This window comes from Sabethes cyaneus, chromosome 3, assembly GCF_943734655.1.
Source record: "Sabethes cyaneus chromosome 3, idSabCyanKW18_F2, whole genome shotgun sequence".
Taxonomy (NCBI): domain Eukaryota; kingdom Metazoa; phylum Arthropoda; class Insecta; order Diptera; family Culicidae; genus Sabethes; species Sabethes cyaneus.
Window position 1 is genome coordinate 165,223,090 of NC_071355.1, and position 26,067 is coordinate 165,249,156.

General features: G+C 39.8%; 2 protein-coding genes across 2 annotated transcripts in view; one reads left to right on the forward strand and one right to left on the reverse strand.

Moving 5' to 3' along the window:
• The first annotated feature begins 1,815 nt into the window (after positions 1–1,815).
• LOC128741717 (uncharacterized) lies at positions 1,816–11,409 on the forward strand. Its single transcript, XM_053837703.1, has 3 exons — positions 1,816–1,915; positions 10,771–11,171; positions 11,251–11,409. The coding sequence occupies exons 1-3, from the start codon at positions 1,816–1,818 to the stop codon at positions 11,407–11,409; spliced, it is 660 nt and encodes a 219-aa protein (XP_053693678.1).
• Positions 11,410–19,847: 8,438 nt separating this feature from the next.
• Positions 19,848–26,067, reverse strand: part of LOC128744112 (protein gustavus) — a 50,271-nt gene continuing 44,051 nt past the window's right edge. The window contains exon 3 of the mRNA XM_053840898.1: positions 19,848–22,599. Within this exon, the coding sequence (XP_053696873.1) occupies positions 22,460–22,599 (140 nt within the window). The 3' untranslated portion in view covers positions 19,848–22,459. The remainder of the gene's footprint in view (positions 22,600–26,067) is intronic.

Here is a 26,067-nt window from a genome sequence, read left to right on the forward strand (position 1 = left end):
CGCTAAGCTATTAGCGTTCAAAACCTGACCACTTTTCAAGAAAGATTTTTTGGAATGACACCCTATCCCAAACCTTGCCGTGAGACGTAGTCCTACCTCAAAAATTACTGCCAAATGAAGTCGTGTGTTCGAATCTGGGCTGGGAGAGGCTGTTAGAATTAATAGGGTCGTATTATTAGCCCCGGAAGTGTCCTGTACTCTAATAGCTGACTGCGAAATCTGTCGTATAAAAACAGAAGGTCAAGTCAGGTCAGATCGATAACGGAATGTAGCACCTCGGCTTTGCTTTGCTTTTTATAAGTAACCTGGTAATTAAAGAAATGAAAAAGCAACGGTTTCAAGTTACTTCCTTGTGTAACACAAACGTATTTGGATTTTTACGGAACAAATCCGATACCTGAAATTGGTGAAGACATTGGAAAAAAAATGAATGAGAAAATCAAATGGTATAAATTAGTTTTTCAAATTTCCAATTCTGCGACGGGTCAATGAAATCGTATTAAGTCTTTAAAATTCAACCTCTTCAAATAGAAAACGAAAAACTAGCAACGAAAATTTCCAGAGGAGGCAAAGCTAAGTAGCCTCCCGTCGATTGGATAATAATCATTCAACAACATCTTACTTCAATTATTCCGGTAGAAACCCTCGTCAGCCGCATGACAGTATCTGACTGTGCCGCGCAAACTTTTTTTTCATAATCACTTTTCATTAGGGGTTATCGTGGGTGCAAAAAGTTACGGCAATCACGACGATGACATTTGGGTTTCATCCTGCAAGCGAAGATTCAGCCAGTCCACCACCGCCACCGCTAGCAGGTAGGTACTTACTTACCAATCAACTGGCTGTGGGAGAAAGTTTATCATGCGGCAAAATAAACCTGAACCGTGGGCTCTTTCTCGAAAAACTGCAAAGCGTGATTTGGCATTGGCTGATGGCATTCGTTTTATTTTCTTCCTCGTTGGCTCTTTCGTGGTGTCCTCACGAAACCGTTGCAGGCCATTTAAATACGGCAAGCATGGCACGAATTTTGATAAGCCTTTACATATATTATGTAACTGCGTTGGCAATTTCCAAGCTTTGAGTTTTTTCTTTCATTTGAATGGAGGTCGATCGCAAAACTATGCGATTGGGTTTGTTGCATGAGCAATTAAAAGCCCGAACAAAAATGGTGCCAATGGCGATGTGGTTTATGTGACAGCAAATCACACTTCAACTCGATTCAGTTTCGTCAGAACTTTTGGAACTGCTGTTCCAGCGGTGACAGTGACGGAACACATGCCATCAGACTATGCATAAAACCCCCAGCTGGCATTGAGAACTATTCAACGATATCATTCGAACACGTTCATGCGCTGTGCGATTGACACGTTGGTGCGACTTTTCAAATCATTTAATCAATTTCATCTATTGGAAAAGTACATTACCATAACAATAATCCTATGAAACATTCCAAACCAATCGTGAAATTGAAATTGATTGCGCCCCAAACGACAGCCGATATTGGATGGGAACCAGCGCTAACAAAAGCCGCAGTGGCGCGGTATTTGTGGTGTATGTGTACAGCACAACAACAAAAAAAACAAACATCGAGTTTCAGGAAATGGGCTTGCCGTAACGATGAGCAGACGACATGAACGGAGCCACGATTCGTAATGGTTATTTTGGCGCATAAAAGCAACGGAATTCCACTGAATCCACTAATCGTTCGAGTTAGTTAAGGTTATTTTCAGCTAACAATGATACTACCTACTTCATTACCCAAAGGGGACATTATGTTAACGGTAGCGTGTTTTTTTCTTTTCTCGTAATTGCAGGATGTCCGTTTTGCGAACACTGGCACTGCTGGCCATCGGTGCCACCGTGGTGTTGGCCCAGCGACGACTCGCCCTGCCCGACCCTAGGAGTTGTGCAAACCGTAAGTATTGCAGAGTGCGAAAGCCCCACAATTATTAGTAACAAATCTAATAAATAAAATGTTTTAAGCAGAAATTATGTTCTGTTCAAGTGGTTTTAGTTTTTGTGTATGATTTTGATTAGAAGCTAAATTCTTCGTTAAAAGTTAATCGCTCAATAGTTTAAAATCGTGCTTGCAGTGATTTAATCCTATGTGCTAAATTGAAACCCTGTTTTTAATTGCCACAAGGCTTATACAAGAATTCAAACTCAATCAATAGTGATAATTATTGCAACCAAATGTCATTCTCCCCCAAAGAATCAAGCCAAATTGAATTCTTGACAGCTTGTTTGAAACTAGAAATGATCCACCCGAAATCCGAACAGAGCACCATCCATCGTAAATTGAATCAGTTTGACCAGCTTCTTGAGGAAGCTGTTCTCGTCCATGATTTTCCATAGCTCTTTTCAGACGATTGTATCATGTGCAGCTTTGAAGTCAACGCACTAATGGTACGTGGTAACATTGTTTGCACTGCCTTTTTGGAGGATCTGCCGCAGTGTAAATATTTGATCCGTTGTTGACCCTCCGTCAACGAAGTCACCTTGATAAACTCCCACAAATCTGTTCGCAATTGATGATAATCAGCAGATAATGATTTGAAACAACACTTTTGTAGGCGGCATTGAGAACGGTGAACGCACGTTAGTTCTCGCAGTTCAACTTGTCGTCTTTCTTTTAGATCGGGCAGATAACCTTTTCTTGACACTGCTTTATTCTGTTTTTCAAATTCTAACAATTAACCGGTGCAGCCAAGTGGCCAGGTTTTCTAGTCCTATTTTAATAGGCTCCGCTCCGATGCCATGTCTCTCAGCCAATTTACTGTTATTTAGCTGCCAAATGGCCTCCTTAACGTCGCCTTTATCTGGGGCTGTCAAGTCTTCCTCGTTTGGTGTACCGTAGAAATTGCTTTTTCCGCCTGCGTGATCATCCGACAAGACGCCATTCAGGTGTTCATCGAAGTGCTGTTTGCACCTTTCGGTCAACTCTCGATCGTCCGTCAAAATGGTATCATTTTTATCCCGACGCATTTATGCTCGCGGCACAAAGCCATTGTTCAGTTTCTGGTAGAATTTGTTTAGTTTCTGGTAGAATATTTGCGATTCCTGAGAACGATGATGCAGCTGCTCCAACTGCGCATAGTCCTGCTCTGCCAGGTAGCGCTTTTTCTCCCGGAAGATTTGGGTTCGCTGCATCTTCTTGTGGTTCCACGTTCTGACGCGTGGTACTGCGCATCTTTGACGCCCGGTGAGCATCCTCATCGATCACCCTCCTATATTCATCGTCATAACTGTCGTTCCGCTAATTCAGTGTCACGTGCCCGATTATGGTCTCCGCTACATTGCTAATGACTATTTTGATGATATTCTAACAGTCCTGAAAAGGGCTTCGATCAGTTCGTCCACTTCCGGCAGCGCAGCTTCGAGTGCGTAGTTTACAACGACGTGGTCTAGGTAGCGGTTCGAGTCAACATTAGCGCTTCGATAGGATCTGACGTCAATTGTATCAGAGAAGTACTGATAGGCAATCAAAACCGATCGACCACAGGTCTGGTCGATCTGTGGTTCTGTCCAATTTAGAGACTTTCCGATGTACTTGTGTAATAGTCTGTGCTGCAAAGAAGGTACTACGTACGGCCTTTGCGGTACGTAGTCCTAGGCCCATTTTTATTGCTCTGCAGGTTTACGCTGACAATCTTGATGTCATGTTTTGACCAGCGATCGTATTCACGCTGCAACTGCAACGTTGTTGATGTTTATGAAAAAGAACCGGCCCTTGATTCTCAACCTGCACATTCGAGGATTGTGTGTTGCCGCAGTTCTGGTACAAGGTATGTCCATCTCTAAATGTGCATACCGCTGAATACTGCCAGCAACTCTCCTGCAGCGCTACAACGTCGAACTTGCGGCTCTTCAATACGGCAGAGAACCCTTGAGTGCTTCTTTGGAAGTTGAACGATTGGTGGTTCCACGTCCCCAGTTTCAAATCCATAAACCTTTTTCGTCGCATTGGTCTATTCCAATAGTTCCAAACCGATTTTTATAGTTCCTCATTCATTGCTTATAAGATTTTCATGATGACGGCTTGCAAGGCCAGCGACAGCCTTGCCGGTGGACCAACGAAGCAGGTAAAATGCCTCTTTCCGCGCCAGCATACAACCTTGGCTTTCACCAAGGTCGATTACACGATCCCCATCAAAATTGCTTGTATCCCGGCTGATAACACGAGCAGGTAGGGATCGAAATAGCTGGATACGACTGTAGGGTCTATTGTATGCCTGTTATTCATCCATTTATTAGCCAGCCAGCAGGTGGAGGCAAATGACAAGAAGCCACCTAACACGCCAGAGGTTCGAGAAATATTGGGCCATCATCAAGCGGTCAAGTCTTAAGAAGACCCATAAAACTGTTGGAACATAACTGAACATTTTGGCATAGAATTACGTCTTAGCAAAGAGTGTCATTCAAAGACTTGGATTTTTTTTGCTAAGGTCGTTTATCTCAATATTTTCAAGTGCCGTTGGGCTACATTCGATTTTTTTTTTGATGTCGAAAGAAAGTTATTTTTATGGGGATTTTGATGATGTGGTCCTAGCTCAAGGCACGCTTCTGTTTTTAGCAGTTTTGGCCAAATGAAGGGGATTTTGCCCTACTTTTTTGAGATGTATTGACTATTAACTCTGAACCCACTGGAATAAAATCAATCGTTTTTCGCCAAAAGAAAGTTATTTTCATGCGGATTCCGATGATAGGGTATTCAATTGCGTCAAAATTAATCATTTTTTCCTTGCTTTCTCATTTAATGTTGCAAAATTACAGTAGCATTATATTTGTTTGGCCAAAACTACAAGAAACTGCTGTGAACAACCGCCAAACTAAAATCGCTTATTTATGGCGATAAAAGATCAATTATATCCCAGCGAAATCCGGAGATATGAACTTATATCTCTTCCTATCGAGGATAAAATACTAGGATAAAATGCCCTTGTTTTGGTACAAACTGCTAGAAATAGATGCGTGCCGTAAACAAGTATCACACCTTTGGAAACCTAATAAAAATATCTTCTTTTTTTTGACATCAAATGATTGTACCTAGCTTATAGCGGCATTTTAGGATATAGTAATAGAGGACTGTTTTCGCAAAAATCTCTACTGTGCAGTGGCACGACAGTTAATATCTTGAGTCTTTAGGAGAGTTTTCGTAGTGCTTTTTTGTTATTCCAAAAAAAATGCATTGAGGGGTGGATCAATAAATAATCAATTTAACTTTTTTATTTGAAGACAAAAATTAACAAGAAAGAAGAAAGAAAACTTCTATCGCTAAAGGGAAATAAGATATAGAGCTTCAAACTAATGTTTACCCTTAATACCAGTTTTTCTATGTTTTTTCTTGTTATTTTCATTTCTACGCAGTTATGATGTTCCAAAAAGTTAACATGCTGTGAAAATACATGTTTTAGCTGAAAAAAGTGTAGCTTTACCCTTTTGGGTTTTAGAGCTATTGCAACTTTCGTTTAATTTTCAAACAACTTTTAAGGGGCTTTATTATAAATGGGTGCAAGTATGCGCACCCAACCTCCACTACTTTACATACTACATTGCAGTATGTTTCACTTCATATGTATGTCAAAGTGGATGACGGTGGAACCTTTGAGAAAATTGCAAATTTTACTGAAATTTACAATTTTTAAGGGGATACTTAAGCTTGTAGCTCTATAACTTATTTCTCTTAAACGTTAGAAGTTTTCTTTCTTCAACAAAAACTCCTTAAATAGGGGAATGTTGTCGTGGTTGGGCCGCCTTTTTGACATTCGCCCATAACTTCCGTTTCAAAAAGAATTTTTAAAATCTAAATAGATCGTTGGAAAGGTCTAAGAATATGCTATATTTCTGGAAAATCTTGAACTGATTGCTTAAAAAATAATAAAGTTATAGATATTTACGTGAAGACAAAAAATGTTGTCATACTCGGGCCACGTTGTACAGGTTGGGCCACCGCTCTTAATCTAAGAAATACGTATTGAAATTTTATGTAGAGACATCGAAAGAATGAATTTCGTGAGCAACGGCCCTTATAAGTATAAATATCCCATTTTTAATAACATCTTTGCGAAATTTTTGGTGATCTTGTAAAATCAATATTACTACAATCGCATTTCCCGAAGTGTAATACTGCAAAGAAAAATCAACCACAATCTAGGTTTTTATTATACTAATTTTGCTTTATTTCATCATATTTCCCGCAACTGACTTCTCTAGCGAAAATTGCGCTTCTGTGCTTAAAATTATGGTGGCCCAACCATTACTACGCAAGTGGCCCGACCTTTACAATAAGCGCTTTTGTGGCATTTACCCCCTTACCCTATCCAAACACCTAACTGCACGGGATTTTTCAATAGCCTTCGAATAGAACACAACACACTTAATATATTTTCAATATTTAGCCCGATAATTGCATTTCATGAATCATTTGTTGAAAAAAAGTTAACTGCACCTGCAAAACTTTTTTTGTATGGATTCAATCAGCGAATTCAGTACGCGTGTTTTGAATACACGATTGAAACTCACAATATTGTGAAAAGTTAGCTGTCACAGTAAGAAGTTTTACATTGCTTGTACATACGTATCACGAGTTACTAAAACTGAAAAAATCGTGCTGGCCCGACCATAACAGTGGCCCGACGATAACGGCATTACCCTAATATTTTGTGCTACTTTTTCTTAGGCATTGTTCATTTTTGGCTTTAAATGAAAAAGTTAAATTGATTATTTATTGACCCAACCCCTTAATGCAATTTTTTTTATGGGGAAGAACGAATTGCAAGTAACCTCTGCTTCTCGCCCGTCTCGCAAGAGTTTTGATATATGTGTTAATCGCCTGTCTTTCAGGATGATTAATAAAGTAAAGTTTTGAAAAATAAACATGTATTCTCCATCAAGTAGTTGTAAAAGTGGAACATTAAACTACGACACAAATACCCAATAATTCCACCAGGTGAAAAGATTTAACAGTAAGAAAAAGAACTACATCGTGATTTAAGTGCTGATTCTCGCCGGCAGTACCAGTCTCACTAAAACTGCCCTTTTTAGGGTCATGAGAAACATTCAAATGCTACAAAACAAGTACCAACAATGTTTTATTTAGTTAATGCCATTCCACATCTAATTTGATGAATGTTTCTTATAGCAGTTTTTCTCAGCTTTCCGTTGAAATCGATTGTGGGGATCATGGCGAAAATAGCAATTTTTTGTTAAAATCCAACATGGCGGCCAAATCCAAGATGGCTGCCAATTTTTTTTTCACTTCGTTTATAAGTACTATCTCTCCTCTTTACAAAACCGTGTCGTTTGTATGTAGTTTGTTTCATAGCAAATTTTGGAAATATCACAATAATTATATGAAAATTGTGAACCTTGCTACAAATAACAGGGTGTTTCATTCAGTTAATGCCATTGCATACCTAATTTTATGAATGTTTCTTGTAGCATTTTTTCTTAGTTTTTCAATGGTGGTCTTAAAATGAAAATCGGCTGGGGGTTCATGGCGAAAACGGCGATTTTTTGAAAAAATCCAATATGGTGACCAAATCCAAGATGGCCGCTAAAAAAATGTTTACTCCATTTGAAAGCCCTGTTCTTCTTCTTTACAGATTCCGGCCATTTGTTAGTTGTTTCATGGCAAATTTATGAAATATCACATGATATAGATGTCAAGGTTTGCTCAAAATTCAACTTTTTTTGAAACTGTTAGGCCCCTTGGTGAACGAGGGGTGCACTATTTCGAAGTATAGAAAGTATAATTCTTATTTTTTAGACATTTTCAATCAATTAAGCGCAAAAGTTCCAATATTCGAAGACCTCGTGACAGTAGTGTCCCCGTTTCAGCGAGAATTACTCTCGTTTGTTTGTCATTTTGTTACTTTTGTATAAATTGTCACAATATTAAACTATTATTGTATTTTGTGTAGTTTAGGCGGCCTTGCTTATCTCCTTATTCTATTCCCAAATATTTATTCAGCAAACCACTAACGGTAATGTTATCAAAAAGCATAATTTAAAGTAGGATTAGGCAAAATTGCCGAAAGTATCGATAATTGAATATCAATATCAAATCCGCCGCTTTATCGATACCGTCGATATATCGTCCGTGAAGCATCGATATTAGATTTATCGATACTATTTAGGGCGGCATTCTGAGATTAGGAAATGCTACACAAAAAAGGGATTCATAAAAATTAATCAATAAAAACAAAGAGAGCAAAGAGAGTGCCCCCAAAACACGCACGCAACGCATCACTCGCTCCAGTGCAGCTCTATTTCGGACACGTCGCTTTGTACGGAAAACCTCACTCGTGCACCACCTGCCACAGCTGTCTGCGCCCGACTGAATCGTACGTTACCCCGGAATCCACAAAAATATGATGGATTGCACTCCCGACACATCTGGATGACTTGCCGAAGAGTAAAAATTTGATCCGTTGTAACACCTCCATCAGGCCCACTTGGTACTCCCCTTCGAACCCTCCTGCCACCGGGGATAGACGACGCAACAAAATCTGGATGAGTACCCTATTGGTTGCTTTGACCAGCGTTATTCTGCGGTAATTACAGCAATCTATCCGATCACTCTTTCAGTAGATGGGACAAACCACTCCCTCTCCAATCCACTCGTTCGGCAGCCCTCTCCCAAACTCAGGGGTTTCAGGGAACCATCCAGTGAGGTGTCGTTGCTGGCGGTTCTTGGCCATTCCTGCAGAGTTCCGCCGGGAGTTGCTCCTTTCCAGTTCTAGCTCTTCTAGATTTCTGTCCCACCACTGCCACTTTCATCGCTATTATGGCGCGTGGAAAGCTGGAAAGTCTTTTGTAATGCCGTTAACACCCAATACTACTCTCTGTGCTAGTGTGCTCTCTGGTCAGTTCTGAATTACTGAAAATCGCGTATCGTATGCACTTACTGTTCAATAAGCGTTAAACATGTAAGTGACATTGTTCAAGGTTTTGCATAAGTGTAAATTCCAATAAAGTAAATTTGAGAATAAAGCTTAGTTATGTGAAAAGAAAAGAGTGCGAAAAAATCCTTAAAATTTTGCTTTCTTGAGCATTTTCTGGCCTAGTTTTAGCCTATATTTTTTCAGCTGCATATCCTGCTTTATCAAAACAGTATCGGGGTGAAATTATCGATTTATCATAATATCGACGTCGCAAGTATCGATAAAATATATCGAAATATCGGCCCTCGAGTATCGATATCGCGGGTATCGATAAGGTATCACCCAATACTAATTTAAAGAATCCTAGACTTGTTGTATGTCATTAATGTGTATTACGAATAAGATGGGCTCTATAAAACTTCTTTAGGGTGCCTAAGTTGCTCTCAAAGCATTCCAATTATCAATTACTAGAATATTCAGCCAACCTATATTTGAAATACTTATATATGGGGCACTTTCAGAGCTTATTTTTATCTACAAAATTGTTAAATTATATATTACTCTATCTTTTGAGTTCACGGTGCACTTCTGGTCCGAGTGCTACACAAAGAGCGCTCTTTGTGCACCAGTAGGTGTGAACCGGGAGTGCGCCATAAATACTTACGTTAGGGTAATACTTAGTTAAGCATTTTATAGATAATAATTTGCTCTTTAAATGCTCCATACATAACCTTTTCAAATTTTACTTGGTTGATGTGGTACAGTTAAATAAGTTAAATCGGTGCACAAAGAGCAGAACTGCCCTACTAATTACCTTAAAATGCTTTATCGTCCGCCACTAAAAGGGTCCAAAAAATGTTTCAGTAGCACCTTTCACGATAGGTGTAGTTCAGGATGAGGTAGTACCATTAGATAACTCAACTGCTGCATTTGATGATAAATTGCGAACACTTTCCTGATACATGCCGCATTTTTCCCTTGAGTTGTAACTATCCTGTCCATGTCATATCAATCTTGAATCACTCTATCATTAACATTATCTATTGTTTCTACTTGGAATGGAAACAAATGTGTTTTTGTTCATCTATCGTAGCTGACCAAAAAGTGCTAAACTAGTTCAATAGACCGATCGATCGTTAAAATACTACCAAGGAAATAGTAATTAAACTTAGATGTAATTGCTCGTTATGTAGGTTATAAATCTTGGTTTACATTCGCTGGTTTTCAATAATGATATGTGGGTTCTCTGCATACTCGAGCTCTTTACTGTTGTTTTTATGTTGTTGTTACGGTCAATCTTCCTCTGCTGTGGCTAGTATTAGTTACACAATGCTTGTTGCATCATTTCTCTCGGTAACGTTTAAAATTCCAGAGAACTTGTTGTTACTAGCTATTCGAATGCATGATAATTACATGCTTTTGTTTAATTATCTAATGAATCAATGAAGACAACTAGTTTTCAATGACAACCCGCATAACTGAAAACAATCGTGTAAATGGTCCTAGTCAAATCACTATTATAATCTCTATACTCACCATAAAAACAAAGGTTACAGTACATTCCAAGAGCAGAACTTTTTATGGCGTTTACTATTTTTATTATTGTCCGTTTTCGTATGGTGAACATTCTTAACAACCTTTGGCGCTAAATGGTGCTAAAATAGTCCATATGCATCAGTGCCAAAAGCAAGTTGTTATAACTCGAATACCAGCTGTCTTCAATGATGCATTGGTACAAGTTCTTAATGTGTAAAAGAAATGTTTTTTTTATCAGGGCTCCCATATAGACCACAATAATGATAATATTAGAACCAAACAAACAATTTTTTTTTAATTGTTGCGATGTTGCGTTTTTACTGACAATAAAACGTTAATTTTTCTCCAGGCGTACGACACGCGACCTACCGGGATGCCCGCGGCGTAGCACATTCGTACTTCTTCAGTTGGGAGCACACTCCGACGCGCAACCTAGAGGTGGACTGGCTCGATGCCCGTAACATTTGCCGTCGCCACTGCATGGATGCCGTCTCGATGGAGACCCCGCAGGAGAACGAATTCATCAAGCAGCGCATCGCCCGCGGAAACGTGCGCTACATCTGGACGTCCGGCCGCAAATGCAACTTTGCTGGCTGTGACCGCCCGGATCTGCAGCCACCGAACGAGAACGGCTGGTTCTGGTCCGGTTCGGGAGTCAAGATTGGCCCGACTACTCAGCGCAACACCGGCGATTGGAGCTACACCGGAGGATACGGCCAGGCCCAACCGGACAACCGTGAAGCGGCCCAGGTTTGATACGATTTTCCAGTCCAATCTGACTTGAAGAGTATAAAAAAGTGAAATTCGGTTAACCTTTTCTCATTTTCAGGGTAACGACGAATCCTGCCTGTCAATCTTGAACAACTTTTACAATGATGGTCTGAAATGGCACGACGTTGCTTGCCATCATTTGAAGCCATTCGTTTGCGAAGACTCCGACGAACTGCTGAACTTTGTCCGCTCCCGCAACCCTGGCATCCGTCTGTGAAGGAACTGATGGACTAGAAAAGTTGTCAGCAATTCAATCAACTGATCTTCAGTCGAACATGTTTGGTAAACTCGTAGCCCAGAAACCATTCAATTCCCAAATCGATAAAATGTTGCCAAGTCGTAAGGTGCCACCTAGCTTTAAAAAATCAATCAAATTGAATCAAACAGTTCCCAGTTGAAAGCATTCCCATTCAATTGAAAAAAAGAAGTGATAGATATAAAGGGCTTTTGATTAGCTATTGCTTGAGCGGTTAATTGAGACTTGGCAGCATTTTTCTAATCCCAAACCATAAAAGAAGAAATGAAGAAAACGGTAGAAGAAAAACAACAAGAACAGCAAACCAGTACGTTAAACTAATCGTGTTTTTATTATTTATTGTATTATAATTATGTTTTAATGCGAAAGCAAATCTCATGATCACCTGCGCGAATTTTCTCTGTACAAAGAGTTAAAAGAGAAGAAAAATCGAAAGTTAGGATGAATCAGTGGTGCCGAAGTTGCAATGAGTGATCTGCGGAAATCTTTCAAATTACACATTTGCAACTCTGGTGCCAATGAATCAACACGTTGTACATTTGTAAGTTTTTGTTTTCTATTAGGGAAAATAAAAAGTACTAAAATTTAACTGATTGGAAAAATAATTTTAACGAGAATGTCCCTGAGGAAAGACCTAGCTATTGTGAATTTGTTTATTATGACTATACTGTAAATTGAACTGTACTTACTTACTTTACTTGTAAGACAGCTGTCTGGTTATCTATTTCGCCTAAAAATAACCATTGCTGGTCGCTCATACCATAAGATCGCTACATGTCCAGCCAACTGCATCTTGTCGTCGTTTAAGCGCTCAACAGATGAAGCGACAAGTGACACGCCTGTATATACACCATGCATATTTCCGAAAACTACAAAACTCAAGACTGGACTGTGTAAGGACAAGCTAATTACGCCCTCTACAGACGACGGTGGCGGATGTACGATTGTCTTACATTTATATAGTGTAATGAAGGTATTTTGGACCATGCGTTACGCGGTCTCTATTTTGCACAGCTCTATTTCATTTTGCCGTGGTGGTCCAAAATAGAGAACGAGTAACGCATGGTTCAAAATACCTCCATTACCCTACCCTTAGGATAACAGATGGCGTAAGTAGTAACATGCTTTGCTGTGCATAAGGGAACCTTCTGCTATGCTCAGTCTGTAGTTTTTTAGTCTTCTATATTTCCTTCCCAGATAACATCACACACAAGATCGTAATAAAAGTCCTCATTAAGTCATATGCTTGTCAATTTGAGATTGGAATTGCATAATGATTAGAATATATGAAAACGAAGTTTACAATAAGTTGTTTTGCAGTCTTTAAAGCAGTATTGATGACTGTAACATTTAGTCATATCTTAATCGTATATTGAGAAGTATTAGGTCGCGAGTTCCAAAAAGTGTTGGATTGAATGCAAGATAAAAATACAAATGATTGTCAAAATCTTGCACGTATATTGCCTTCATTTTGGCACTTATATGTTCTTATGTGGTGTGAAATATCACTTTTTCGTGCGGATATGATTTCGTATTTCTCAGTTGCAACCAAGATATACAAACCAAATTGTTCGCTGGACTTTTACGTCAACTATGAATTCATGGGCAGTGTACTGCCAAGTTATTTGTTGGCAGCTCTAAACACCACAACGTTATGATGTTTACAAGATTGGCTTAATATAAACCCCACAAAAACAGCCGGAATATCAACCACTAGGTAAGGTATGTTTTCCTCCCCTATACTTATTGGTGTCAGGTTGAGCTTCAGGAATGTAGTCAAACTCCTCAGAATAATTCTGAATAAATAACTTAATTGGGCTAGGCGGCCATTTTGTTAAGCAAGCATCCCATTGGAATCAAATACAGGGTTGTATATAACAGTTAAATAGTTTATCTACCTAAATCCTACAGAAGCTAAAAAATGCTCAACTTAACTCGTGGTGAATTACGTATAATCACGGGACTCCTAACTGGACACTGTCCCGTTCTTTATTACTTAAAGAATATCGGATGTTAGCGAAACCTGCCGCATCTGTAATTCGGAATTTCAGCGCATGTGCTCTGCAATTACGGGGCGCTTGCTTTATCTAAGTCTAAGCATAATTTCTTCGAAACTTTCCTTCGTAGAGCCCAAATCCCAAAAGGTCATCGATTTATTTAACCATGTTGTACCTAACTGGGGCTCAAAATTGCAGCTATCAAGCTCAACTTCATCAATGAGTATGAGTAGTCCGTAAACAATCTACAGCAATCAAAGTCTGCACAGGGACTCGCGCGTCGCTGGCTCTGATACAGAGCAACATGATGCCACGCCAGCTACCGATACAAAGATGGGTTGAGCATTCTGGCTGCAATGCCGTCTATCCCTGGCGCTCTGGTGCATTTCATACTTTTGATGACTGGTTCAAATTCATCCAGTGATGGTGAACGCGATTAATGTGACGAGCTATTAGCGTCATGGCCTGCTAATCTGACATTTGAGATTCGCAAGCATAAGCATTATTCAAAATGTTCAGTCTATTGCTTAAGCTGTTCTGTACTACTTACTATAACTTACCAACTCTGTCCTTTAGCGACATCTTGGAATTCATCCAGGCACCACTAAGGCGGCGAGAAGTATCGCACAACAAACGGATATGGCCATTGGTGGCGGTGGTGTCTCCTTCGTCGGCTAGAGAGTTGCTTCAGGCTCTCTTGTCCGCTTATAAACAACTCTCTCCAGTTCGGTGTATCGTTCATAGCTATCTTATCCGCTTTGGTTTGTGCTCGCTCAATGCCGACTTTCGCCTATCTCCGCTAGTCGATCTTCCTCCAAGTTTCATCCGAGATTCACTTCCTCCGCCTGCTGCGCACTTTGCCGAGAATTTAATCACTGGTCTTGATGAAGCTGCTCTATATGCCGGTCCATTGCTCTTCGACGGTTCCACCAGGTAGCAACTCCGAGGCTCGGCATTCAAGTTGCTCGACAAACGCCCTTTTACCGCGAGATTCTCTAATTGGCGGACGTGGAAACAACACCGAACTTTCTCCTCTAGTCGTTGAATACGTGCGACGCGCAACCGTATTCCAGTCATAACAAAGTGATGGTCACAGGTAATGTCGGCGCTGCGCTTGTTGCCTGCATCAAGAAGGCTTGTTCTCCACTTTTGGCTGATGCTTACTTACTTACTTACTTAATTGGCCTAACGTCTTACGCAGTATATTTTCTCCATCTGTTTCGGTCCATGGCAACTGATATCCAGTTCCGCGGGCACCCAGTGCTCGCCAGATCTCGCTCCACCTGGTCTTGCCACCTCGCTCGCTGTGCCCCTCTTCCCTTTTTGCAGGATAGCTGTCCGGCATTCCAGCAACATGTCCTGCCCAACGTATCCGTCCAGCTTTAACCACTTTCTGAATACTTGGCTCGCCGTAGAGACGCGCGAGCTCGTGGTTCATTCTTCGCCTCCATACACCGTTCTCTTGCACTCCGCCAAAGATGGTTCTTAGCACCAGCCGTTCAAAAACTCCGAGTGCTCATAGGTCCTCTTCCAGCAGTGTACACGTTTCATGCCCGTAGAGGACAACCGGTCTAATTAGCGTTTTGTACAGTGTGCACTTTGTACGCGGGCTCAGATTGTTCGACCGCAAGTGTTTGTGGAGTCCGTAGTAGGTCCGACTTCTGCTGATAATACGCCTTTTATTCTCACGGCTGGTATTGTTGTCCTCTGTCGCCTGTGAGCCAAGGTATACGAACTCGTCGGCTACCTCGAACTCATCCCCGTCGATTACCACGGTACTGCTCAAGCGAGCCCTGTCGCGCTTGGTCCCGCCCGCCAGCATATACTTCGTTTTAGACGTATTTATCTTCAATCCAATCTTCTCTGCTTCGCATTTTAGTCTGATGTACTGATCTTCCACGGCCTCACAGCATGCCGACAGCATCCACGTCATCAGCAAAGCAGATAAATTGACTGGATTTATTGAAAATCGTGCCCCGCATTTCGATCGTCGCTCGTCTTATAACACCTTCAAGCGCAAGTCCCTTGCGAGATTCGAATGGGTCCGACAATCCACCCGAGATTCTCACACAGCACTGGATCCCATCCATCGTAGCCATGATAAGTCTAGTAAGCTTACCCGGAAAGCCGTTTTCGTCTAAAATTGTCCATAGCTCTTGACGGTTTACGCTATCATATGCGGCTTTGAAATCGATGAATAGGTAATGCGTGGGGCTCGGAGTTCGCGGCATTTCTGAAGGATCTACCGCTGGGTGAAGATTTGGTTCGTTGTAGACCGACCCTCCATGAAACCGGCCCGGTAACTTCCCATAAATCTATTGGCTCTTGGCGATAGTCGATGAAAGATGACTTGGGACGGCACTGTGTAGACGGCATTCAGGATAGTGATCACTCGATGGTTCTCACAATCCAGCTTATCACTTTTTTTTGTAGATAGGGCGGCTAAACCCGTCTTTCCACTCCTCCGGCTGTCGTTGCGTATCCCAAATCTTGACAATCAGTAGATGCAAGCAGCCGGCCAACTTGTCCGGGTCCATTTTAATAAGTTCTGCTCCAATGCCATCATTTCCCGCTGCTTTGTTGTTCTTCAGCCGCTGGATAGCTTCTTTAACTTCCCTTATCGATGGGGGTGACACATCTTCGTTGCTTGCTACATCAATGTGGTCACTTCCTCCGCTATCATGGTCTTCCGCCTGTACGCCATTCAGGTGTTCGTCGTAGTGCTGTTTGGGTGATCGTTTGGCTGATGCAAATATGGTCAATTTAATTTTCTTTTCACGCGAAATTAAACTGACTTCGGGATTTTCTCCAAGAGACTGTTCAGCTAGCTGTAGACACTCTCTTTCTCCGGCAAGTCGGCGGCATCTGTTGGTGCAAAACACTGCATTGCAGTAAGGTTTCTTTCCCGTGTTCTAAGCCTGACTACGACCATTTCATCGAAGTCGCATGTGCCTTCGGGTTTAGTAAGAATGCAACTCCTCTTTCTCGAGTAGCACTTTCAACAAGACGATGTATTCCCCAGTGTTCGGCCAATGGACCTCACTCAGCGCCAGGATTTCAAGCTTCAGGCGGCTAGCTTCATTTGCAAGTTGAGCCAGTTTACTCTATTGGGCAAGGGTCAGTATTTACACTTTTATTTATATTTACATTTATTTGTGATAATTCATCTGACCTTGAATTTGTCTACATGAATAAAACTTAAGTCAAATGAAATTAAAACTACGTAGCTTGTGCGCAAACAAGTGCGTTGGTTCACCGAAATTGAACAGTTCCTCCGCCTTCGAAAAAGTACTAATGCATACTGTGATTGGCTCGTTGTTGCCGAATGCAGTCCGGTGAAACTGCGTTTGCAATAATCCAATAAGTGCAATGGGCCGTGATTTCTGGCACACTTATACTATAATCTATTACGGTTCAAGCGATGCTAACTTTAGCTGCCAGTAGGTGCCTATTTACGGAAAAATTCTTGTAAAAACGGTAAAATTTATGCTTCAAATCAACTTTTAAACCAAATAAAGCAACATACGATATTTACACCTTCTAGAAAGTTACGTATTTTAATAATATCAAAAAGTTTGTAGAACATGTCAAACCTGTTGTATGAGGTTTTGTGTACATAAAGTTTAATAATCTGATTTTAGTGGGTCACGACAGAAAGTCAATTATATCTCGCAAACCATATGATGCAGATACTTAGTATCTTCGACAAAGTTTGATGAAGTTCAAAGATCTACAACTTTCCCTCTTCCCTATCTGCGTTATCAGACAAACTGATGCGGTTCATTAAAGCTATCCTGGAGCACGTGATGTGCTACGTGCGTGTTACGGGAGCACTCTCGAGTCCTTTCGAATCGTGCAGAGGGTTACGGAAAGGGTATGGACTGTCATGTGTGTTATTCAGCATCACTATTGGAGGTAGGATCTGGCGAGCGGGCATCGAAACGAGAAGAACGATCTTCAGCAAGAGTAGCCTTCGCAGACGACCTCGACATCATTACTAGAAACCTTGGGACGGCGGAGGCAATCTACGCTAGACTATAAAAATTGAGGCTAGGAGGATTGGGTTACAAATCAATGCGCCGAAAACCAAATATATGCTAAAAAGATGCTCCAGAGAAAACAACGTTTGCCTCCCATGGACAGTGACTATAGACGGCGATGAATTGGAACTCGTTGATGAGTTCATATATTTGGGATCTCTGGTCACCACCGACAGTAGAACTAGTAAGGAGATTCAAAGACGCATTCAAACTGAAAGTCGAGCCTACTTTTCTCTCCAGAAAGCCTTGGGCTTAAACCGTCATTAGACATTACCCTTCTTTATCGACAGAATTCGCAGCCGGCTGTTAGGGTACAGGAAAATTACGGGGCCAGTGTAGCGATCATACTGACGCAAGCACCACCTAGCCGAGATTCGAACATACGACGACTGGCTTGTTAGACCAGCATCGTACCTCGAAGCTAACTGGGTTTCCCTCCGCTAAACACTTCGATCAAGCAGCATTCGCCACAGCGCATAGATAACGATGTACAAAACGCTAATCTGACCAGTAATCCTCTACGAACTTGAGACAGTAACTTTGCTTACGGAAGACATACGTGCGATTGCCGTATTTGAACGATAGGTGTTGCGAACTGGGGTGATATTGCGATTCTCGTTTCGAATGATTTTGGTTCGTTTCGTCCATTCGTTTAACATGGTCGAAACGAACCAAAATCACTCGAAACGAGAATCGCAATATCACCCCTGTTTTTGGCGGAGTACAAACGGATAGCGGAGAGTGGCGTAGGCGTATGAACCACAAGCTGCAGGCACTACACGGAGAGATTCCCTTCATACACTTGGTAAACATTAGGAGACTACGGTGGGCCGGCCACGTCACAAGGATGCCAGACGACTGCAGTCAAATTTGTTCTCTTTAATGTAATGGTTTGCTGGACCGAGTCAGTGGAGAGAAATTCATGATATGGTAAGAGCCAGCCCGGTTCTATGCTGTTAGAAGTAAGTAAAGTAAGCAACCTTCAAATGGCAACCCATACTCCTGGTGTGGAAACAAGCAACCTTGAGTAAGTAAGTCATTCAACTAATATTTTATAATTTGGTTTTATTTTTTATAATCAGTTTTATACAAAAAGACATTTATTGTTTACTTTTTTTTCTTGTTATCATATATCATAATGCTTATCCTGTTCGAAGAATACAATATTCTTCGTTTCGTTACTCACGTCTAGTGTTTGCGCAACGTAGTGTCGATTAGTTGGTTATTTTGTGATAATTCTCTTGTCAACTTATGAATCTTGTTCTGTTACTGTTAAATTTCACCTGATCAGCATTAGTTCTGTACTCATCGCCTATATAGGATTGAATATCGTTTATCTGGTTCATTAGCGTTCTAAAATTGCCTGCCATTTATCGCGTGGTTGGTTACGTTGCTTAAAATCAGCGCTCTATGCTTCTACACGATGGTTCTAGCCTTTGGTTGCCTGTTGTTGTGTAGACTTTTTTAGACTTTTAGGGTGTGTGTGTGCTTGCGTTGATACTGCTTACTGCTGCTTTTGCCTGGTTTGTCGCTTCTGACGGTACTAAGTAAATATTGCATTCGCTAAACGTCACAGACAGCGCACGCTGCTCTCTGCCCACCCCTTCCAGGTTGGCATAAATGGGAATATTTGTTCTTTCTTGTCTCACATATTGACACTACTTAAAATGATTTAAGAATTGCTGGAAAGATGCTGTTATTTTTCGCCCGCTCGCTCACTTTTTGTCTGAATCGACACTTTTTTCCATTTTAGACTAGAATATGTTCAGTTTCTATTACTTGTAAGCTTGTAAGTATTTCGCAATAACATTCGGCTCATTCGGTTGTTAGTTTGACTGCAGTCAAATAAAGAAACAAAAAAAACATATCATCGACATGTAAACGATTGCATACTGTTAGGCCATTTGTGCGATGAGTATGTAAACGAATCGAATACACTTCTATTGAATACTGATAGGCGCATTTCCCGTTTTTCGGTTAAATTCGATAGCACAATCATGAAAAAAATTAAAAGAAATCAAATGCCACAAAGTACGTTTAGTTTCACTATTTTAATCAAAACCCAATTTTGTAAAACAAATGACTAGGAGAGCGTTTTGAATGTTACTTAAACATCTCGATTATCGGATCAATAGGAAATGCTTGGTCTGTAAGTGCAACCTTCGACCGGACTCGCATAAAACAATAGCAACTGTTATTATGTGCTTTTGCTAGCCGATAAATCAAGCAGCTAAATTTAGCGGGCTTTCTCCAATAAGTATTCTACGCTCTGCAGCGAGGACAGTCGCAATATGGGCCAATATGAACAAACACATACAAACATAAAAGGATTTGGAAAACAATAAAACTCTAAAGACGTTCATATAAAAATCATTTATCTATATTTTGACTATTTCTCTTGTTTTAAGCATTTTATACTATAATAATCAAAAATGAAAATAAATTGAACAAAGAAAAAGAGATAAACAGAAGAGAAGGGGGATTTTTATACAAAGAAACCTAAAAATAGGACAAATCACTTCACAATTTGTTGGCATTTCTGTCGGATTTCACTTTTTCTTTTGCGATGTTTGTACAAAACTCATAATCTCTGCAATTTCAAACTTTCCTCTGCACTGCTCCTTCCGCTGTGTTTAATTTTCTCTTTCCCTCTCTATTGGTATCATTTTGCAGTAACTACGATGTGATGTCGGTTTGATTTATGGCAACAAGAATTTCCGGTTAACAATAAATAAAATAGTCGGTTACTGCCCGTTTCCGCGGCGATCCGTGCAGAAGGAACTGTTCAGAAGGCGACTAAATCGTGCATTTGTAAAGCTGCCAAAGTTACACTTTTGTCCTTATTGCTGAATTACTGAAAACGTTTCAACCAAACTGAATGATTCAGCTTCCAGCAGTAAGGCTGTTTTAAAGAGAAGAAATTAAAGACGGAGGATTCATTCAAATTATTCTCATTTGTTCATGCCATCGGGTTGCTGTAGTCGGTCAATTTGCCGTTCATTTAGTATCGTCGTGAATCTACGCACTCTTCGAAAACAAGAGTCATCCAAAATTGGCTTTTCTCACTGTGATCGACCGACTAGGAAGCTCCCCTGTTGCATCGTCCTTGTTCGGTATTTCTAGTTTGCGTTTCTCAATATATGTAATCGAAATGTTCTGTGATTTGATCGACTTTCGCAACTAATTCGATAGTTTTGTTTTCTGTTTCACTTATTTGCTTCATACTGCTAGTAGAATAGTCCCACTTTGACTGAGCCTCTCGCATTCACGTTCATCCACAATCGCGCTCACATTGGAAAAAAAATGAAAACATTACTCGCCTACTTGGATGCAATTTTCGTGTCTCGCTCACTCACGCTCATAATGAATATTCTTACAAAACTACAGTTTCCTTGCTTCTCCTCATCGATCACTTTTTTCACTTCTACCAATTAACTTATTTGTGTGTCTGGTTGCTTCCTATCTGTTGCCTTTCACGCACATTCGTTCTCACTCTATTCATCAGTGTTAGCCAATATCTCACTTTCATGTTAGTTGTATAAAGTTGTATTTAATCAATCTAAATTTAAATCACTTCAAATAATAATAAAAAAATCACACGGATTTCTTGTCTGTCTTATCCTTGTTGTGTTCCTTTTTTAATTTTGTCAATTTTCGATTCGTTTTCTATTTCGTTTTTCTTTGTTTACTCTCTGTGTGCTTGCTAAGGTTACATCCTAATAAACTTCTACAAAAAGAAAGAAAGAAATGCAAAAGTCGGTTGTTGTTGTTATTGCTGCGAACAGATTCTGGTACTTTATTCGTTTTGTTTTCTTTTTTTTTTTATTTGTATATTTTGCATTCGGTCATTCGCGTTAATTCCAGAGTCGTGCAGACTTTTGAGAGACTGATGCGATTGGGTCTTTACATCATTCTACCACAAGGATCGATGGCAGTAGAATGTTCTATTGTGTACCTGAATTTCACCCAACCGAAAAAATCTCCAGGGCCCTCAACTTTTGGGGGTGTGCAAATGTTGTGATTGTTTACTTAGACTTGTATTGTAAATAAATAGTACATTTTATCTGGCCTCTTTCCTAACACGAATTGCCGTTTCAAACGATGGTTTTTTTTCTCTTGTTGGAAGAACAGATCATCTTCGGCCGAGATGCGAATGCGCAGCCCCGCTTCAGGTGATAAATGCAAAAATTTAGCGATTTGTTTTCTTGTTTAAACTATTTCTTAGTCTGTTTCGACGTTTGCTTGCGGTTTTTCACTTGCGATGATCTATATGTTACAGATTAAAAGCTTAAAAAACAGAACACATTATGCCTTTTGCTGAGCTTACTCAAAAAGGAATAAGATGAGGGTGTACGGAGGGGATCCAAGGTTTGGAAGGGAAATTCAGCCATTTTCCTCTCTTAGTTATTTTACAATTGCTGAAATCAAAAAAGTGTAGTTTGCGCTTTTTGATTTCGAATTATTCTATCTTACAAGTTTTCTTCCTTCCTTTTTACAGCTTTTTAAAAGTGAAAATATTTTTGCCTTTTTCCATATATTTTTCTCCAATATATATACTTAAATTTTTGTTACTTCATCTGTTTTTTTTTTCTCCTAGTGTTACTATTTCCCTTAAGTTTTACTTATCGCAGAGTCCGTATATTAAAAAAAAGTGTTTGTGAGATTGTTGGGAGTGGCGGAATCGAAATCCCTATTCGCACAAAGTCTGTCAGTTTGCTGGCGAACAGAACCGAAAACTATCATTGTATTACTTTTTTTTCCTATCCTGAAAGCTCAGATAGAACACGTTGCCTAGCATGTTATCAATTACAAGTCACGCGCTAACCCGACCGGCTTTCGTCACCATTCTAGTCCTCGCGCGTCTCTACGTGTTCCGTTAATCCGAGAGGAGAAATTAATATCTAGCCAATAATAATAATAGTAAGCGATAATTATTTTTATTAAATAATTAATAGTCGGCTATTGGGTTTCCTATTATCTTCGGTCCCGATACAGCAGATAGGTTTTCATTGACTGCGGCAGCTGGAGGTGTTCGATGCGTTCCTCAAGGTGCGTCCGGCCGATCTTTTGACGGATGACTCGTCGGCAGAGGTCCATCAGTGGCAGCGGTTCGGCTAAAATTGGTAAAAAAAAAGTATACATTAATAATGTTGCACTATGTTAGCGAACAGTTGTTGGACATTCAAACATAAATACTGCTGCAGTAGAGCTATAGCCCGAAGAAAATCTCAATATTGAAGAAGCGAAGGCTGAATAAAGCAGGTGAAAAGTTGTTCCCGCGTCGACACAGCCATCGCACATTTAGCCTTTTTTTCGAGGCCACCAGTGTGAATGGTTTGTAAATAGACGCGCGCCGGTTAATCAATTTCGGCGGAGGTTTTTCGTCTCAAGAACCACAATCGATGGCGCTTTGGCAGGGCTACAATCACTTTTTGTGACTGTACCTTGTGTCGTTAATATGAAGTAAAAAACACGACAGCAAGAGAAAGGCACACAAAGTACCTACTTTATTGGGATTCGATTCCAAAGCAGTCCAAATCGTTAATGAGATTCGAAACTGATTGGTCACACGACACGGAGCTAGCGATGACAGACATTTTCCTTCAGAAAATGTAGTTTTAAATTTAAACACAATTCTTTATTTAGAGAGTTTTGTGTTTTTTTCTATTCTATTCCAGCAAAGAATCACTGAGTAAAAGAATGTACTATTGAATTAGAAATAGACAAAAGAACGGGCTACTCTTTTATTTTAGAATTTACTATTTAGAAAACTTAGATAGGTTGTTAAAAGATATATAAGACCTCGGAACCGGAAGTGACCAAAGTCCCACGTACTTCACTCAAAAACGACAAAGGAGACCAGAGGATCCACTGACAATGAAATTTTTAGCCTTTTAAGTTGTATAACCCAGGTAACCAATAAGCATTAGTATAAGCAGTAAATCAATCGTTTATTAGCACCCCTGGCGTTTTATACTGCAGGTTGCTGTTAATCAGCCTTCTGACTGCATAACTGTTGTAAATTGGCAATTCTATTTAAATTCTTCTTGTCGGTAACAAGCTGCAATTAAGCATTGTCAGCACCATAAGAGGGCTAGCAGCAAAGTAGCCGCTTATTTTGCCAAAATAGCATTTAAGTAGCATTTAGGGCAACTTAAATGCTTATTGGCTTGCTTTTAAAGTGCGTTAGGAATGCTTATTGGTTACCTGGGCATTGATCATCTTATGCTAGTAACTGTCTGTTAAACAACAAATACAAAAGCAAATTTGACAGTGATGTTCTGCCATAAAAATTTCTATATGAAAATCTGTCGAAACTAGCACTCCACATTTCTTGATTCATCTTCAACGAGCCAATAATCGCTAAAACTGCAAGTGAGTGTCCATTACTAAGCAAACCCTACCTACTCAAGAAATTTCAAAACTCAGGACGCAAAAATTCATATAAGGTACCCCGGGGCAAGTGGGACTACGGGGTAAGTGGAAACGGAGCTCATAACTCTCCTCAACCTCATTTTATCCAACCGAACCTTTCTAGAAATGTAAGATACATATCAAACGCATGTATTAAAATTATAGATTATTTATAACAGGTATTCCAAACACCAAAATTGGACTTTAAATTGAGCGTTATTTTCAATTTGCATTGTAACTTTGACGCACCTTTCTATAAATGATATTTTGGCCACAGGTTTTTCGTAAAAGTACATGTTTTTCTGGCAGTAGGTGAACATAATGAGTGTATTAACAAAATAAACCCGAAAACTAGTTGTTTAATTTGACAAACGGCAGTAAAAAAATGGGTCGGAATAAGATCGGCACTTGAAAGTACACGGGGCAAGTGGGACCTATTAAAAATAAAGTGTTTCAGCACAAAACTTCCTGTCTTAAAACATTTTTTAGATGTACTACCGAACATTTTCAGTTCAATTACATAATATTTATATCAGTAAAGCTTTAAAATAAAACCGAAAAGGACTAAACTAAGGCCACCCAAAAAAGAACATCTTTAGCACAGCTTATGAGGGAACAAACAGTTTGGTCACATTTTGGTTACATCTAAACGTACGTTCTCTGTGGTCTCATCTCTGTGATTTGAGGTAATCTGATATATTTTTTCTTAGATGTGTTGTGAAACCAGTGCAGTTAGAAGCCCCTTGATTAGTATCCAATAAAATTTTTTGACAGTTTTTGACTTTAGGGGGGTGCGCATTTGAAAAGAAATTGATTGTAACTTAGATTTTTAAAGGAACACAGAGAACAGATTACCAGGCTCGAAGGAAGTAATCGATTTTTTGTGTGTAAAATCTGTCGGTGGCGCCCTCCAGAAATAGTTTGCCAAACACATTAAAAAATATTCATGTATTGCACCTGGCAGCAATTTAACATGTCCTACTTGAATTCGTTATTTAATAATAATTATCCTGTACTTACTAAATACATTGAAAACATGCTTGTCAAGCAAGGAGGGGTGCAGTGGGGAGGCAATAACGACAAACTTATAGTTTAAATTGCTAAATTGCAAACATGCGTGGTAAACGCAGAAAATAACCACGCTAATAATTTTCGCGTGGGACTCTAAATAGGTGGAAACTCCGCAATACCTTTATCAATATTTCTTTGTGCTGGAGTTATTGCGATTATTATCTAAAATTTTTCTTTCGTCGGTTTAGTTGTGCGCCTAACAGTTGCGCGCAGCTCTTTTCTGGTTGCTCGCAGTCAAAGTATCTCTTTTACACTCTTACGAAATCTCGTAAGAAACTGTCAACGCAAGAGTGATGAGAAAAACAACAATATTTCTCTCTCGCTCATCAGCTGAATGCTAGGGTAGCTTGCTTCGTGTTTGCCCGTTCAAACATGAACAAATTTTTCACAAACGCAATCAGCATTTAAATTTTATTATTTTCGGTTAACGTAAGACATTGTAACTGTGTTGTTTGTAAGTCTGTACGTAATAGGACAAAACAAATATTATCTAAGCAAAGAATAAGAGCATAAACATAAAAAACTTACACGTGCTTACACTGTCAATAATATATGATTTACCTTTGCGCACAACTATATTAAACTGGAAAACGAAATATTTTCTCGGGAAGCACAATACATAGCAGCGATAGCAGCGACATCAAGATTTAGTTTGCCACTTACTGATCGAGGTGCGCTCTATCGAAGGATTACTCGTAGATTACATAAAAATCATTTACACACTTTTTGTCGATTACCTGGTAAATAGTCTGTTCTCTGTGCTATAGGTTCACTCTTAAATGAGTTAACCCGTAAATTGGTTAGATTTAGCTGAAACTACTCAAAATGCCCTTAAAGTGTACAGATTCAAATTTTGAGTAGTTTTCCGACCAAACCAAAAAATTGGTGGTAGTCATTTAAAAACGCAATAATTCAATTATCGGTTGGCAAAATTTGTTGAATTTTTTTCAAAAATTTGAGTCTGAACACTTTAAGGGCCTTTTGAGTAGTTTCAAAGTTTTAGCTAAATCCGACCTATTTTGAAGAGTGGCTTATCCATTTTCTTCAATAATTTAAATAAAACGCATGCCAGTTTCATTGGGAAACTATAGTGGTGA